Raw genomic sequence first — 17,319 nt, 5'->3', positions numbered from 1 at the left:
AAGTATTCCAACTAAGAATACTCTGCATGGCAAAGTTTTCATTCAGAATTGAAGGAGAAATAGAGGGTTTTCCAGATAAGCAAAAGCAAAAGGAACTAAACCAGACTTGCAAGAAACGTTAAAGGAATTCTTTAAGCTGAGAAGAAAGAATGCTAATTAGAAACAAGAGAACATATGAAAGTATAAATCTCACTGGTATAGGCAAATATAGTCACTTATAAACATAGTGTGAAGGTTAAAAGCTTAAAAGTAGTAAAAAATAACTATAACTACAATTATTAGTTAAGGGATACACAAGGTAAAAAGATAAAATACGACATAAAAAGCAAAATGGGGAGGAATGAAAATGTAGAGGTTTAGAACATGTTCAAATTTAAGATGTTATCAGCTTAAATAGACTATTACAAATATAGGTTTTTATTGTAAGCCTCATGGTAATATAAAGCAAAAACCTATACTAGATACTCAAAGGATGAGAAAAGAGTATAAGCAATACTACTAAAGAAAGTCATGAAACCACAAAGGAAGAGAACAAGAGAAGAAGAAAGGAACTACAAAACAGCCAGAAAAACAATGAACAATAAGCCAATAAGTACATAGCTATCAATAATTACTTTAAATGTAAATGGCCTAAATTCTCAAATCATAGTGGGCTAAATGGATGATAAAAATAAGACCCATCTGTGTATGCTGCCTAAAAGACTAATATGAGATATATTAGTTATGTTATGAAACTAGGAATCAATTATAAGAAGACTGGAAAATTAACAAATGTGTGGAGAGGTAACAATATGATGCTGAACAACCAAAGGCTCAATGAAGAAACCAAAAGAGATCTTTAAAAAAAAAAATACCTCGAGAAAATTAAATGGAAATAACAATATATCAAAATTTAGGGGATGCACCAAAAGCAGTTCTATGAAGAAAGTTCATATTGATAGATGCCTACCTCAAGAAACAAACAAAAAATGCCTAACTTTACAATTTAAGGAACTAGAAAATGAAGAAAAAATGAAGCCCAAAGCTAGTAGAAGGAAGAAAATAAACACCAAAGCAGAAATAAATGAAATAGCAACAACAAAAAAAGAAAAATCAATGAAACTAAGAAATGGGTCTTTGAAAAGATAAACAAAACTGACAAACCTTTATACTCACCAAGAAAAAAAGAGAGGGCTTGAATAAAAGCAGAAATGAAAGGGGAAACATTACAAGTGAGTCCACAGAAATACAGACTATAAGAGACTGCTATGAACAATTATATGCCAATAGATTGGACAACCTAGAAGAAAAGGATAAATTCCTGGAAACATACAGCCTTCCAAGACTGAATCATGATACAGAAAATCTGAAAAGACCATTACTAGTAAGGAGATTAAATCACTACTCAAAACCTCACAACCAAGGCCAGGACTAGATGTCTTCACTGGTAAATTCTGCCAAAGATTTAAAGAATTAATACAAATCTTTCTCAATCTCTTCAAAAAATAGATAAGGAAGGAGTACTTACAAACCTAATTTATAGGGCCAGTGTTATTCTAAAACCAAAACCAAGGACAAGGACACAACAAAAGAAAATTATAGGCCGGTATCCCTGATGTACATAGATTTAAAACATCCTCAACAAGATATTAGCAAACCAAATTCAACAAATACATTGAAAGAATCATACACTGTGATCATGTGGGATTTATTGCAGGGATTATCTGCAAATCAATGTGGTATACCACATTAACAAGAAGAAAGGTAAAAATCACATCTCAGTAGATAGCAGAAAAAGCATTTGACAAAACTCAACATCCATTTATGATAAAAACTCCCAATAAGATAGTTATAGAAGGAATGTACCACAACATAATAAAAGCCACATATGACAAGCCCACAGCAAACATATTCAGCTGGATAAAATCTGAAAACTTTTCTTTTATGATCAGGAATACAAGGATGTCCACTCTTGCCATTTTTATTCAATATCGTATTGGAAGTCTTAGCCAGAGCAATTAGGCAAGAAAAATAAATAAAACGCATTCAGTTTGGAAAGGAAGAAGTAAAACTGTTACCATTTGCAAATGACATTATATATAGAAAACTCTAAAGACTCCACCAAAGAAACACTTAGAATAAATTCAGTGAAATTGTAGATTATGAAATCAGTACACAAAAATCTTTTGCATTTCTGTACACTAATAAACTATCAGAAAAATTAAGAAAACCCTATTTACAATTGCATCAAAAATAATAAAATACCTTGGTATAAATATAACCAAGGAGATGAAAGATGTGTACATTGAAAACTGTAAAAGAAGATGAAAATAATTGAGGAAAACAAATTCCATGTTCATGGATTAGAAGAATTAATATTGTTAAGATGTCCATACTATCCAAAGCAATCTACAGATTGAGTATAATCCCTATCAGAGAGTTATACATGTATAATGGAATACTATTTGGCCACGAAAAAGGACAAAACCTTGCCATTTGCAACAGCAGGGGTTGAGGACATTATGCTAGGTGATATGTAAGTCAGCAGAGAAAGACAAATACCACATGGTATCACATATGGATTTAATAAACAGACAAATAAAAAGCCAAGGTTGCAGATAACAGAAAAAGATTGGTGGTTGCCAGAGTTAGGGGTTGGGAGGCTGGTGAAATGGATGCAGGTCATCAAAAGGTACAACTTCAGTTATAAAGAAGTCATGGGGATGTAATTTATAGCATGGTGACTAAGAATAATAATATATTTCAGAATTGCTAAGAGTAGATCTTAGAAATCCTCATCATGAGAAAAATAATTGTTGTGACTATATGTGGTGATGGATGTTAACCAGAGTTACTGTGATGATCACTTCACAGTGTATACAAGTAGTTTAGAATGTCTTTGTCCTATTTATCATTGATTCAACAAACATTTATTATTCAGTGCTTGCTGGTTGCTTGTTGTAGTATGGGGAGATAGACAGTAACCTAATAAGTAAATTATTATGTTGTGGTAGCAAGAAAGGAAAAAGTGTGTAGAATAAGGTAAGGCAGATTGAAAATGCAGTTTTCATTGTAAATTTAAACAGGGTGATCAGAGTAGGTCCCTTTCAAAAGAAGTCATTTGAGCAAGGAACTGAAGAATTGGAAGGAATTTTGCATCATATTAATTGCAGGGAAGGAAAATTGCATCAATAATAATTTTAAATTTCTTATAGAAACTTTTCCTATAGCCAAAATAAATGTTTGTTGAATAAATGACAAATAAATACTTGGAATAAACTTTAGGCCAACTTAAGCAGCACCATTTTACTCTGTTTCCTAGAAACATAGGCTACTGGGTCTTGTGTTTAAAACTAAACTTTTGAAGTTGGAAGTATTCAATTCCAGGTATACAAGACCTGCATCCTTTTTTTCTCTTTTAAATTTAAATTCTTAAAATTCATAAAGAATCTTAGAATTCTGTGTTGAATGTTGAAAAGTATTCAAACATTACATGCATAAATAAGAATCATCTGGTAACATGGTGATTTCTGGGCCCTGTACCTGGGCTCTTGAATCAGATTTTCTGCATTTGGTGCCAGGGGAATTTGTATTTAAACAAGCATCACAGAAGTTTTGGTACAGGCAGTCATAGGTCCACACTTTCAGAGTGACTCTTACTCCTTTGAGATGAGCCCTCTTTACTCTGTCTAGCAATAGCGCCCTCATTATTTTGATTCTGTGAACTCTTGTTTTTAAGTATACGTGTCGTTAACATGACTTGTTTACTTTTCAGGCCAAAGACAATTGTTTCTTTTCTCATTAAAGGTATCATCAAATGGTATTCAGTCCACTCCTCTAAATCTTGCAACATATTGGAAATGTAGTGCTGGTACCACAGATCTTAGAGTGGATTATAAGTACAACCCAGAAGCTATGGTGGCACCAAGTGTACTTTCCAACATACAGGTGGTGGTACCAGTGGATGGAGGGGTCACAAATATGCAGTCTCTTCCCCCTGCAATATGGTAAATGAAGCAGATTTCTCAATTCCTGCTAAATTTGTGTTGCGGCCCCCAACTTTTAGACCCCAAGTTCTGAAAGTTGTAAGTTTGAAAAGCTTTAGTGCATTTTCCCAGATAACCCCTGCTATAAAAGATGATATTCATTTCACTAGTCAAGCCATGGTAGCCTCAGTACAGAAATAAATAAAACTAGCCTTGTCACCACCCAGACTTGAATGATTCAGTACAACTTTGCCTGTATGTAAATTGTGTGACCTTTCTAGACTTCTTTTTTTTTTTTAAGAATAAAGATAATACTAAATGATAAAGGCACAGTCCAACAAGAGGATTTAACATTTGTAAATATGCACCCATCATAGGAGCACCTAAAGTATATAAGCAAATATTAATTAGGCATTCAAGAGGCCTAATATTAACCTTTAAAGGGTTAAATACAGCATCTAGCATATCTAGAGGAACACATCTGTTTAGTATTAGTTATTCCATCTCTTAACTACCTCTTGTTCCCTCTATTATTAGTAGTATAGACTACTATATTTGCTTAATTGATAAAAGTATGTTTTCCTTGAGTAATGTAGGTACTAAGCCATCTATGTTCCTTTATCTAGTAGAAATTAGAAGAATTACATAATTTGGTAAATTTCCATTAATTGAGAAAGAATATAGCATTATATCTATTTATATCATAAACACACTTTCACCAGGTGATACTCCTGAAAGTAAATTTAGTGCATACTTAAAATGCATTTGAGTGCCCATCCATGTAGAAGATACCATACTTAATCAGAAAATATTTGTTCTTATAGGAATGCAGAACAGATGAAAGCCTTCTGGAAACTGTCTGGTATTTCAGAAAAATCAGATAATGGAGGTAAGTGTGTGCATGCTTTTTTTTTGAATAATGTGATGTTACTGAAAATGGATTTTTAGGAATGTTTATGGAAAGTTTTCTCCTGGAACTTCATGTGTTCAGTTCTAGAATCAACCACTAGGTGGAAGTTAACACCTTAAATAAGAGTGGACCAGTTGAGATTCAGAATATTTTTCCCCTCTAGATTGAATAGGCTTTCTCTGTAAGAAAAAGAATTTGTTTTGCTGTAACCATACACCTAATATGTAAATATTTCTTATGTTCATATGCTAACATTAAGAAAAAAATACCTAATAAATTAAAGAAATAGATCTATCCCACACAGGTAATCTGATGACTTATTGAAACAGATTTAACACACTCTTTAGGCTTATTCTGTTAATAGGGTCTCCTAGGACCCCCAGAAATCATGTAGATGCTTCTAGACTTTAAAAAGCTCCCTTGCCTACTCCATCTTCCTAAGATAACCTTTCTTGGTCATTTCTCCTTAGTAAAACTAACTAACCAACTGCCTTCAATTCCATGATAATTATTTTAAGGAGAAGCAGGTAGGTTAGTTGCCTCTTCCTACCAAGTTTCAATCTGTTTTTGATCACAGTGCAAAGGAAAAGACTGCTAGCTGATCACTCCTAGTATCTCCCCTAACTCAGTTTAGAATTCTCAGAATCAAGTCTTTAACGTTAATTATTCACATTTTTCTTAATGAGAAGAGAATTCTTCTGTCCTCTTGAATGCCTAATTAATCTCCAATAACATCTCCTATTAAGTAGGTTTTTTGGCTTTTCAAGTTCGGTAAGCTTTTTCTGTTTGAACATTTTAAGCATAATATGATCAAAACATAAAACATCAGTTATTCTCAAAGGCATTTTTGCATAAAGGCCAGAAACAGTCTGTATTTATTCACTATATACCTGCCAATGGTGCCTTTTTCTAGAGAACTACGCATTGGGTGAAATACTGAAGGCAATCTGCAATTTTGTGTTGCTGTTTGGTATTTATAGGTCGCCTATTTTCAGGTGGCCGACTGTACTTTTATGCCAACTATATGGCTTTTGAGGGGATAAAACTGAAATTCCTAGTTGAAACTTGAAGTAAACCAGAAATCCTACTTGAATTAAGGGCTTATAACTAGTGGGAAAGAAAGGATGTATTTTTCCTCTATTTACTGAAACTTAAATTCTTAGCAGGAGGAGAATTCATTCTCTCAAAAATAAGACAAATTTTCTAACCAAATATTTTAGTAGTTATCCTCTGTTGTTTCAGATATCAGAGTGTCTGTGTGAGGAAATGGAAAAATCGTACAAATGTAGTTCTGATTTGGTTAGTCAACTTTTAAAAAGAAATATCCAAATTAGAACACTGTAAAATAGAAATCTGTTTCTGTTCTGGCTTTATGTCCAGAAGAGGGACCAGAAATAATTGTAAAGTTTAAGGATTGCCAAGGTCGCTGCTCTTTGCCTGTGGTAGAACTTCCACAGAATTGAGTTGCATTTCAAGAATTATACAAGTTTAGGGAGGGCTTAGACAGTGGTTAAGAATTAGGCATCAGAGGATCACGGGAAGATGGCGGCATGAGTAGTTCAGAGGAAATCTCCTCCCCAAAACATATATATTTATGAAAATACAATAAATACAACTATTCCTAAAGAGACACCAGTGGATGCAGTACAACAGCCAGGATACATCTACATCTGTGAGAACTCAGCATCACATGAAGGGGGTAAGATACAAGCCGCGGCCAGGCGGGACCCGAATGCTCCCCTACCCCAAAGCCCGGCGGGAAGAAAGGAGTCAGAACAGGAAAGGGAGTGAAAGCCCAGGACTGCTAAACAACCAGCTCTAGAAATTCACACCCGGAACGCAGACACAAGGTGCATGGGGTGCTGGATATTAGAGAAACAGAAAAGCAAAACCTGTGGGCAGGTCCCGGCAACCGGCGCACCTGAGACAAAAGAAAAGCGAGTGCTTTCTGCAAGTCTTAAAGAGACAGGGACCCCATAGCTGGACAAAGTTGTCCAGGCAGCTGGGAATACTGAGGGAACTTAGGTGCCCTAAACAGAGGCAGTGCAGCTCTGAAGCCCCTCAAAGGACTAGACAGCCTGTCAGTCGTTCCTCCAACTGGCGCAGACCCCGACACATGGGCCCAGTAGCAGGAGAGTGGGGGCATGCCGGGGGCAGAAGCGCTAGAAGGAACCAAGAGCAGAACCGTGCACTGCAGGGCTAGCCCGCAGTGGTGCACCCGAACAGCCCGGGCATGGCTCACGCGCACCAGCGGCAGTGAAGCCAGAGCCTGGTAGAAGCCTGCGTGGAAAAGCCCCGTGTACACCAGCAGCGGAGCCAGAGGGAGCAGGCATGCTTCCAGGAGCTGACCGGAATCCCAGCCCAACACACAGCCGCCCGGGCCAGACCCAAAGGCTGCTGCTGCTACACAGCTGCCCGGCAGGGTCGCCGCTAGCATGGAGGAGCGCACCTGGTGTGCCTGCCACTCCCCACAGGGCTCCTTGCTGCTCTGACGGACACCCCACCCACAGCAGCTTAGGAGATTAACCTGGTGGCTGCTCCAGGAGTGCAGGTAGCGGTCACAGGCAGCAGAGAAGGGCAAGCCATCCATCCAGCATGCAGGAAAGGACTTTCTTCTCCCAGCTGACACCCGCAACCTGTCTACAGCCACTGCAATCACCATGAAAAGGCAAAAAATCAGGTCCAGACCAAGATAGTTACACCTGAGAAAGGATCTGCAGAGGCATACCTAACCAGTCTCCCTGAAAAAGAATTCAAAATAAAAATCATAAACATGCTGACAGAGCTGCAGAGAAATATGCAAGAGCTAAGGGATGAAGTCCAGAGGGAGGTCACAGATGTCCGGAGGAAGATTACAGAAGTGAAACAAACTCTGGAAGGATTTATAAGCAGAATGGATAAGATGCAAGAAGCCATTGATAGTATAGAAACCAGAGAACAGGAACTTATAGAAGCTGATGCAGAGAGAGATAAAAGGATCTCCAGGAATGAAACAATATTAAGAGAACTGTGTGACCAATCCAAAAGGAACAATATCCGCATTATAGGGGTACCAGAGGAAGAAGAGAGAGAAAAAGGGGTAGAAAGTGTGTTTGAAGAAATAATTGCTGAGAATTTCCCCAAACTGGGGGAGGAAATAGTTGCTCAGACTACGGAGGCACACAGAACTCCCGAGAGACTGGATCCAAAGAGGACAACACCAAGACACATAATAATTAAAATGGCAAAGATCAAGGACAGGGACAGAGTATTAAAGGCAGCCAGAGAGAGTAAAAAGGTCACTTACAAAGGAACACCCATCAGGCTATCATCAGACTTCTCAACAGAAACCTTACAGGCCAGAAGAGAATGGCATGATATATTTAATGCAATGAAACAGAAGGGCCTTGAACCAAGGATACTGTATCCAGCACAATTATCATTTAAATATGAAGGAGGGATTAAACAATTCCCAGATAAGCGAAAGTTGAGGGAATTTGCCTCCCGCAAACCACCTCCACAGGGTATCTTAGAGGGACTGCTCTAGATGGGAGCACTCCTAAAAAGAACACAGAACAAAACACCCAACATACGAAGAATGGAGGAGGAGGAAAAAGAAAAAGAAGGGAAAGAAATAATCATCAGACTGTGTTTATAACAGCTCAATAAGCGAGTGAGGTCAGACAGTAAGGTAGTAAACAAGGTAAACTTGAACCTTTGGTAACCACAAATCTAAAGCCTGCAATGGCAATAAGTACATATCTTTCAATAATCACCCTAAATGTACATGGACTGAATGCACCAATCAAAACACACAGAGTAATAGAATGGATAAAAAAACACGACCCATCTATATGCTGCTTACAAGAGACTCACCTCAAACCCAAAGACATGCACAGATTAAAAGTCAAGGGTTGGAGAAAGATATTTCATGCAAACAACAGAGAGAAAAAAGCAGGTGTTGCAATACTAGTATCAGACAAAATAGACCTCAAAATAAAGAAAGTAACAAGACATAAAGAAGGACATTACATAATGATAAAGGGCTCAGTCCAAAAAGAGGATATAACCATTATAAACATATGCACCCAATTCAGGAGCACCAATATATGTGAAACAAATACTAACAGAATTAAAGGAGGAAATAGAATGCAATGCATTCATTTTGGGAGACTTTAACACACTACTCACCCCAAAGGACAGATCCACCAGACAGAAAATAAGTAAGGACATGGAGGCACTGAACAACACACTAGAACAGATGGACCTAATAGACATCTATAAAACTCTATATCCAAAAGCAACAGGATACACATTCTTCTCAAGTGCACATGGAACATTCTCCAGAATAGACCACATACTAGGCCACAAAAAGAGCCTCAGTAAATTCCAAAAGATTGAAATCCTACCAACCAACTTTTCAGACCACAAAGGTATAAAACTAGAAATAAATTGTACAAAGAAAACAAAAAGGCTCACAAACACATGGAGGCTTAACAACATGCTCCTAAATAATCAATGGATCCAATGACCAAATTAAAATGGAGATCCAGCAATATATGGAAACAAATGACAACAATAACACAAAGCCCCAACTTCTGTGGGACGCAGCAAAAACAGTGTTAAGAGGAAAGTATATAGCAATCCAGGCCTATTTAAAGAAGGAAGAACAATCCCAAATGAACAATCTAATGTCACAATTATCGAAATTGGAAAAAGAAGAGCAAATGAGGCCTAAGGTCAGCAGAAGGAGGGACATAATAAAGATCAGAGAAGAAATAAATAAAATTGAGAAGAATAAAACAATAGCAAAAATCTGGTTCTTCAAGAAAATAAACAAAATAGATAAGCCTCTAGCCAGACTTATTAAGAGAAAAAGAGAGTCAACACACATCAACAGAATTAGAAATGAGAAAGGAAAAATCACGATGGACCCCACAGAAATACAAAGAATTATTAGAGAATACTATGAAAACCTATATGCTAACAAGCTGGAAAACCTAGGAGAAATGGACAACTTCTGAGAAAAATACAGCCTTCCAACATTGACCCAGAAAGAAACAGAAAATCTGAACAGACCAATTACCAGCAACGAAATTGAATTGGTAATCAAAAAACTACCCAAGAACAAAGCCCCTGGGCCAGATGGATTACCTCAGAATTTTATCAAGTATTCAGAGAAGACATAACACCCATTCTCCTTAAAGTTTTCCAAAAAATAGAAGAAGAGGGAATACTCCCAAACTCATTCTATGAAGCCAACATAACCCTAATACCAAAACCAGGAAAAGACGCCACCAAAAAAGAAAACTACAGATCAATATCCCTGATGAACGTAGATGCAAAAATACTCAACAAAATATTAGGAAACCGAATTCAAAAATACATCAGGAAGATCATACACCATGACCAAGTGGGATTCATCCCAGGGATGCAAGGATGGTACAACATTCGAAAGTCCATCAACATCATCCACCACATCAACAAAAAGAAGGACAAAAACCATATGATCATCTCCATAGATGCTGAAAAAGCATTTGACAGAATTCAACATCCATTCATGATAAAAACTTTCAACAAAATGGGCATAGAGGGCAAGTACCTCAACATAATAAAGGCCATATATGATAAACCAACAGCTAACATCATACTGAACAGCGAGAGACTGAAAGCTTTTCCACTGAGATTGGGAACAAGACAGGGATGCCCACTCTCCCCACCATTATTCAACATGGTACTGGAGGTCCTAGCCACGGCAATCAGACAAAACAAAGAAATACAAGGAATCCAGATTGGTAAAGAAGAAGTCAAACTGTCACTATTTGCAGATGACATGATATTGTACATAAAAAACCCTAAAGACTCCACTGCAAAACTACTAGAACTAATATCGGAATTTAGCAAAGTTGCAGGATACAAAATTAACACACAGAAATCTGTAGCTTTCCTATACACTAAAAATGAACTAATAGAAAGAGAAATCAGGAAAACAATTCCATTCATAATAGCATCAAAAAGAATAAAATACCTAGGAATAAACCTAACCAAGGAAGTGAAAGACCTATACCCTGAAAACTACAAGACACTCTTAAGAGAAATTAAAGAGGTCACTAACAAATGGAAACTCATCCCATGCTCCTGGCTAGGAAGAATTAATATCATCAAAATGGCCATCCTGCCCAAAGCAATCTACAGATTCGATGCAATCCCTATCAAATTACCAACAGCATTCTTCAATGAACTGGAACAAATAGTTCAGAAATTCATATGGAACCGTCAAAGACCCCAAATAGCCAAAGCAATCCTGAGAAGGAAGAATAAAGTGGGGGGGATCTCGCTCCCCAACTTCAAGCTCTACTACAAAGCCACAGTAATCAAGACAATTTGGTGCTGGCACAACAACAGAGCCACAGACCAGTAGAACAGAATAGAGATTCCAGACATTTACCCAAACATATATGGCCAATTAATATTTGATAAAAGAGCCATGGACGTACAATGGGGAAATCACAGTCTCTTCAATAGATGGTGCTGGAAAAACTGCACAGCTACATGTAACAGAATGAAACTGGATCATTGTCTAACCCCATACACAAAAGTAAACTCCAAATGGATCAAAGACCTGAATGTAAGTCATGAAACCATAAAACTCTTAGAACAAAACATAGGCAAAAATCTCATGGACATAACCATGAGTGACTTCTTCATGAACATATCTCCCCGGGCAAGGGAAACAAAGGCAAAAATGAACAAGTGGGACTATATCAAGCTAAAAAGCTTCTGTACAGCAAAGGACACCATCAATAGAACAAAAAGGTATCCTACAGTATGGGAGAACATATTCATAAATGACAGATCCAATAAAGGATTGACATCCAAAATATATAAAGAGCTCACACGCCTCAACAAACAAAAAGCAAATAATCCAATTAAAAAATGGGCAGAGGAGCTGAATAGACAGTTCTTTAAAGAAGAAATCCAGATGGCCAACAGGCACATGAAAAGATGCTCCACATCGCTAGTTATCAGAGAAATGCAAATTAAAACCACAATGAGATATCACCTCACACTAGTGAGGATTGCCATCATCGAAAAGACAAACAACAACAAATGTTGGCAAGGTTGTGGAGAAAGAGGAACCCTCCTACACTGCTGGTGGGAATGTAAATTAGTTCAACCATTGTGGAAAGCAGTATGGAGGTTCCTCAGAATGCTCAAAATAAAAATACCATTTGACCCAGGAATTCCACTTCTAGGAATTTACCCTAAGAATGCAGCACTCCAGTTTGAAAAAGACAGATCCACCCCTATATTTATTGCTGCACTGTTTACAACAGCTAAGATATGGAAGCAACCTAAATGTCCATCAGTAGATGAATGGATAAAGAAGTGGTACATATACACAATGGAATATTACTCAGCCATAGGAAAAAAACAGATCCTACCATTCGCAACAACATGGATGGAGCTAGAGGGTATTATGCTCAGTGAAATAAGCCAAGCGGAGAAGGACAAGTACCAAATGATTTCACTCATCTGTGGAGTATAAGAACAAAGGAAAACTGAAGGAACAAAAGAGTAGCAGACTCACAGAACCCAAGAATGGACTAACAGTTACCAAAGGGAAAGGGACTGGGGAGGACGGGTGGGTAGGGAGGGATAAGGGGGGGGGAGGAAGAAGGGGGGTATTAAGATTAGCATGCATGGGGGGGTGGGAGAAAGGGGAGGGCTGTACAACACAGAGAAGACAAGTAGTGATTCTACAACATTTTGCAATGCTGATAGACAGTGATTGTAAAGGGGTTTGTGGAGGGGACCTGGTATAGGGGAGAGCCTAGTAAACATAATATTCTTCATGTAATTGTAGATTAATGATAACAAAATAAAAAAAAATTTTTAAACAAACAAACAAGAATTAGGGATCAGTGTCTTTCCATCTGATCTGTGCACCCGGGCATAGTAGTATCGGATGGATCAGTCTTACGGTGTCTTCTTCCAGATTTCTCTCTGTAATGTTCATCTGCTGTGCAGGCTATTACAGTGTCACTCCTGCTACCAGCAATTGTCTGCTTCACCCAGCCAGAAACCTGGGAAACCTCTTAGACTGCACCTTTTATTACTTCTTGATTCTACCTCCTCTACATACCTTTCAAATGCAACATTTCCTTCTTGCCTTTCCCGCCTAGTTTGAACTCCCTTTTCCTGTCATGTAGAGTCCTAGGCTGTTTCACTGACTTGTAGTTGGTTTCCCTACTTTCCATCTTTGGCCTCTCTACCCTTCTAAGACACTAAGACGAAATGTTTTTGTCTTCCTTATCTTGGTGGTGGCTCCCTGCAGTTATTTCTTATTATGGCAAGTAGAGATATTCAGAGCGTCTTCCCCGCCACCACACTGGTCTCATTTTCCGCCGCGCTCCTCCACGTGTGTGTTTACCTCCAGCTCTGCTAGTGTAGATACAGTTCCCTAAAACTGGGTCATGTGCTCTCAGGTCTCCTCCCATCTCTGTAGCTGTGGTTACCTCTCTCTAAACTGCACTGTCATCCCCACCACCATTTTATGTGCTTTTGTGTTCATAATTCCTAAGAGCTCTTTTACAGTATTTATCATATTCGTCCTTTTACTTGGTTTGCTGTTTCTGCTATGCTGTTATGTTATTAGACTGAGTTATGCTGAATAAACGGTTATATTGAAAAAACAGCTCAGAAATACCTATTTGGCATAATGCTAGAACAGTTCAATTTTAACTGTTAAACCCTTAAGCAGTTCACAGCTCTTTGAACAGTTAAAGAAAGGTGAGTAGAAAATTGCAATGTTGATACAGTGCTTCCCAATCTTAGCTGTCTTTCCTTCTTTACTGCTCCCACCCCCATGATGTGGTACTCGTGAGCCATTACCTTTTGACTTTATTCTGTATCCCTCGTAGGGCTTCCCTCTCAGCTGCCCTCAGTAACTTCCTTCTTCTCTTTTGACTCACTTCAACATCTGCATAACATAGGAATCTCAATAGTAAACACATCTAAGGATTTGTATTAAATAATCTTAGTCCATGCTTTTCTTTGACTTACAAAAATTCAAATTCACTAAATCTGATGTGAAAACAGGGCAGTGCTTCATTTACTGTACACATTTCATGAAGCTGGCATAGGATTAACAGGGTTTAGGTTACTTGCTTGTTTGGCTGGGAAATATGTGTTACCCTGTGTAAGTTCTTTAATCTTTTCCTTACAGGTTCTGGGTCCCTCCGAGCAAAATTTGATCTTGCAGAAGGACCCAGTAAGCCCACAACACTTGCAGTACAATTCCTCAGTGAGGGAAGTACCCTCTCAGGAGTAGATGTTGAACTTATAGGCACTGGTTATAGGCTTTCCTTAGTAAAGAAGCGGTTTGCCACTGGTAAGTTGGGTGATTTAACTTTCTAGTATATGTGGGAAACATCTATGTTCTAACAATAAGTTACTAAATGACAGTCAAACAGTTTATAATCTAAAGGCATGGAAGTTTCTTTGACCTTTGGCACAAGGTACCAAGTAGAGACACACCTACCTGGAAAAGAGTACCTGTGGTCAGTATAGCTGAACACCTGTGCTCTGATTCTAATGTATTGTAAACAGTAGATGAAAACTGGGGTTCTGTATCTGTAACTACAGTGAAAACGTCCTCCTTTGAGTTCATTTGAAATTGTAATTGCAAAGGGTCTGCTTGGTGTTTTTCAGGACGGTATCTGGCAGATTGTTGATGGACCTGGGAAAGCAGTTGGCTCGAGGGAGTAGTACCGACCTGCCATTCTGCATTATCTGTTCTTTCCAAACACTATTCTAACTTATGTCTTTGAAACTTCAGACATATTTAATTGAGCTGACTACAAACATTAAATTGCACTATTGAAGTGAGTCATTGAAAGAAATAGCACTGAAATGATTTTCAGTGCTGTAAATGATCATCTACAATATTCAGGAAGCACATTTATACAGATTCTCAGTGAAATGAAGTTTTCATAGGATGAAAATTTTAATTATATTCAGTATCTGTTGAGAAAAGGAGTTGTGGTATAATATCAGCCCTAAAATGTCAGGAGAGCAAGCAGAGAACTGATTTAGCTTTCCCGTAAGTTTTTAGAGTTAGAGATCACTTTGAAATTTCATAAGTTTGATATTGGAGACAAACAGAACATGAATTTTAAGGTTTAGATAATGTTAATTTAGAACACTCAATCAAATTGAGTTTATGTGCCATAAAGTAATCAGACCAGAGTCCAAGGTATATGCCAAAAATTTATAATTTGATTCTCATAAAACATAATAAAGTGTAAATGGCGTTAACGATTATTTTTTATCCTCAAGTGCAATGTGTTTTAAAATAAGCTTACAAAAGACAGCAGAGAAATTTACTTCTGCAGTTAGTTAACTTTATAGAAGTTGTGATTGTTTGATGAATTAATGCTGTAGATTTAATTTATTTTTATATGAATTGCATAATGTGTGCCTTTTAAAACAATAACAAAAACCAGAAATGTGCCTATCCAGTTTGTGTTCATTATTGTGCCTACTTTCTTCCTCACAGTCCAGATCTTCAGTTCAGAACCTTAGGGTGGTCAAGCATTTTTATAAGACAATTGCAATTTTTGTCAATACCTTTGGTTGCAATTGGGAAGGGAATTCAGAATAATTAAAGGCTAATTTATACTTAAAAGTCCTGGCTCACTTCTTTAGTGATACACTGTAGCCACTAGAAAGAGAAATATACCTAATGGCATATGTTTACAGGGGAAAAAAATTACTTCAGATATTCCACTGTAACCTCATCAAGAATATGTAAATCTTAAAACTGAAAAACTATAATGGCAAATTGGTAACTGGTATTTTAACTCTCAAGTTAACATTTCACTGTTTATCATTGGAAATGTGTATTTACTTAATGTGTTGTGAGCATGACTTTTCATAGTATTTTATGAAGAACACATCCTAAGAAAAGGTTAGTTTGGGCATTAGAGAGAGAAGTACTGTCATCACTTGTTTTCATTTCAGTGATTGGAAAAACTACCAATTTGTATGTTTTTATTCTTATTTAATTGTCCCCTGCCAAAAATAGGGAAATTATTTGAAGTGACGGATTGGGTTAAGCATTTCTTAAACTAATATTAACTAGTAAAAAACCTAACTTGATAGGAAATCCTGGTTAATTGAAGGAGTTAAATATTTTGGACAAAGTTCTATAATCTACAAATGGGAATTTTATTTATAAGGATAAATACCAGTGTCCTGCATTTTGCATAGAAGTGATAGGTTGTGTTATATGTGATAATTTATATAAAACCACTAATTATTCTCTTAAGCTTTACAGAAAATGAAACCCCTACTAGACATTTACATAACATTTTGCTCTACTAAATACAGCAGAAAATTTATTAGCAATATGTAACACAGTATGTGCTTTTTTATATATTCAGTGTTAGCCCAATTCTAAATTTAGATTTGACTAAAGCAGCACATAAGACAGTTTTCGAAGATGTTCATCTTTACTAAATAGTGAGCAAAATCAGAATTTCTAACTTACATTGTGCTCTTTTTTAATGCCAATTACAGACCCTTACTGGAATCTTAACTTTAACTGCTTTGCAGTCAGACTGCTTTTGTTGGGCAGTTAATATTTTATTACTGGATTCAGACACCATTATACTTACCATGTTTGTTTTTACTCAAGTATTACCTTAAAATGGACAAACTAGTGAAATGGTTAAACTTCTGCACTTTCTTGATTACCACAGTCTTCAGACCAAGTGTTGATACATAGGTTTGTATTGAGTGCAGGTTACAATTTTGAAGCCATGAGTTTATATTGATTTTTTTCCCCATTTAAAAATCCACTAATGGTGTAAAAAAGACCAGATTTTCAATGAGAAATGTATTTAGCAAGCTGGTTCTTGCTTATGTACAGTTGATAAACTTTGTAGCTGCCTCTTTACAAAAGAATTTGTAAACACAGAACTCTAACAAATGTGAGTTAGTAAGAATTGTTATTTACTACTTTGAGTTGTAATTAGACAATGCAATTTTACAAAATTTTGTAAATATTTTTGATTTTTTTCATAAAATGTAAATTTTACATAGTTGTACCCTTAATAAACATGTAATATATAATTTAGCAGTTGGTTTATGTGTGTTTGTACTTCTGTTGCTAGTAGTAGCTATGTCATAGACGTTAGGACAAAGATAAGCAAGATAAGGAATGAGTAATTGGTTTTGAGTTTCATATCACTATTTGGACAGGCATATAGATTGATCTTTTAGTTTTAATTGGTCATAAAGGAAAACTTCATTTGGAGAATAACCCAAAAATATGGAAATTGTTTAACAGGGGATTATTTCTATCTTTCTAAGTCCATTTAAATTGATGTTAAGCTTTAGCAGACTTTTCTCATGAGCAGTTGCTTAGGAACACCATCGTAATTTTAAAACCATACTCTT

The 17,319-nt window shown here is 36.8% G+C and overlaps 1 protein-coding gene across 1 annotated transcript in view; it reads left to right on the top strand.

The window, feature by feature from the left end:
• The window catches only part of FCHO2 (FCH and mu domain containing endocytic adaptor 2), a 123,333-nt gene extending 106,337 nt beyond the window's left edge, over nt 1–16,996 (top strand). Inside the window, exons 22-25 of the mRNA XM_057494400.1 lie at nt 3,787–3,986; nt 4,790–4,854; nt 14,084–14,248; nt 14,569–16,996. Of these exons, the coding sequence (XP_057350383.1) occupies nt 3,787–3,986; nt 4,790–4,854; nt 14,084–14,248; nt 14,569–14,591 (453 nt within the window). The 3' untranslated portion in view covers nt 14,592–16,996. The remainder of the gene's footprint in view (nt 1–3,786; nt 3,987–4,789; nt 4,855–14,083; nt 14,249–14,568) is intronic.
• The last annotated feature ends 323 nt before the right edge of the window (nt 16,997–17,319 follow it).

The sequence above is a fragment of the Manis pentadactyla genome, chromosome 2 (genome assembly GCF_030020395.1).
Source record: "Manis pentadactyla isolate mManPen7 chromosome 2, mManPen7.hap1, whole genome shotgun sequence".
In the NCBI taxonomy this organism is placed as follows: Eukaryota; Metazoa; Chordata; class Mammalia; order Pholidota; family Manidae; genus Manis; species Manis pentadactyla.
The sequence above is the reverse complement of the archived record's forward strand: the minus strand, read 5'-3'. Positions and strand labels throughout refer to the sequence as shown.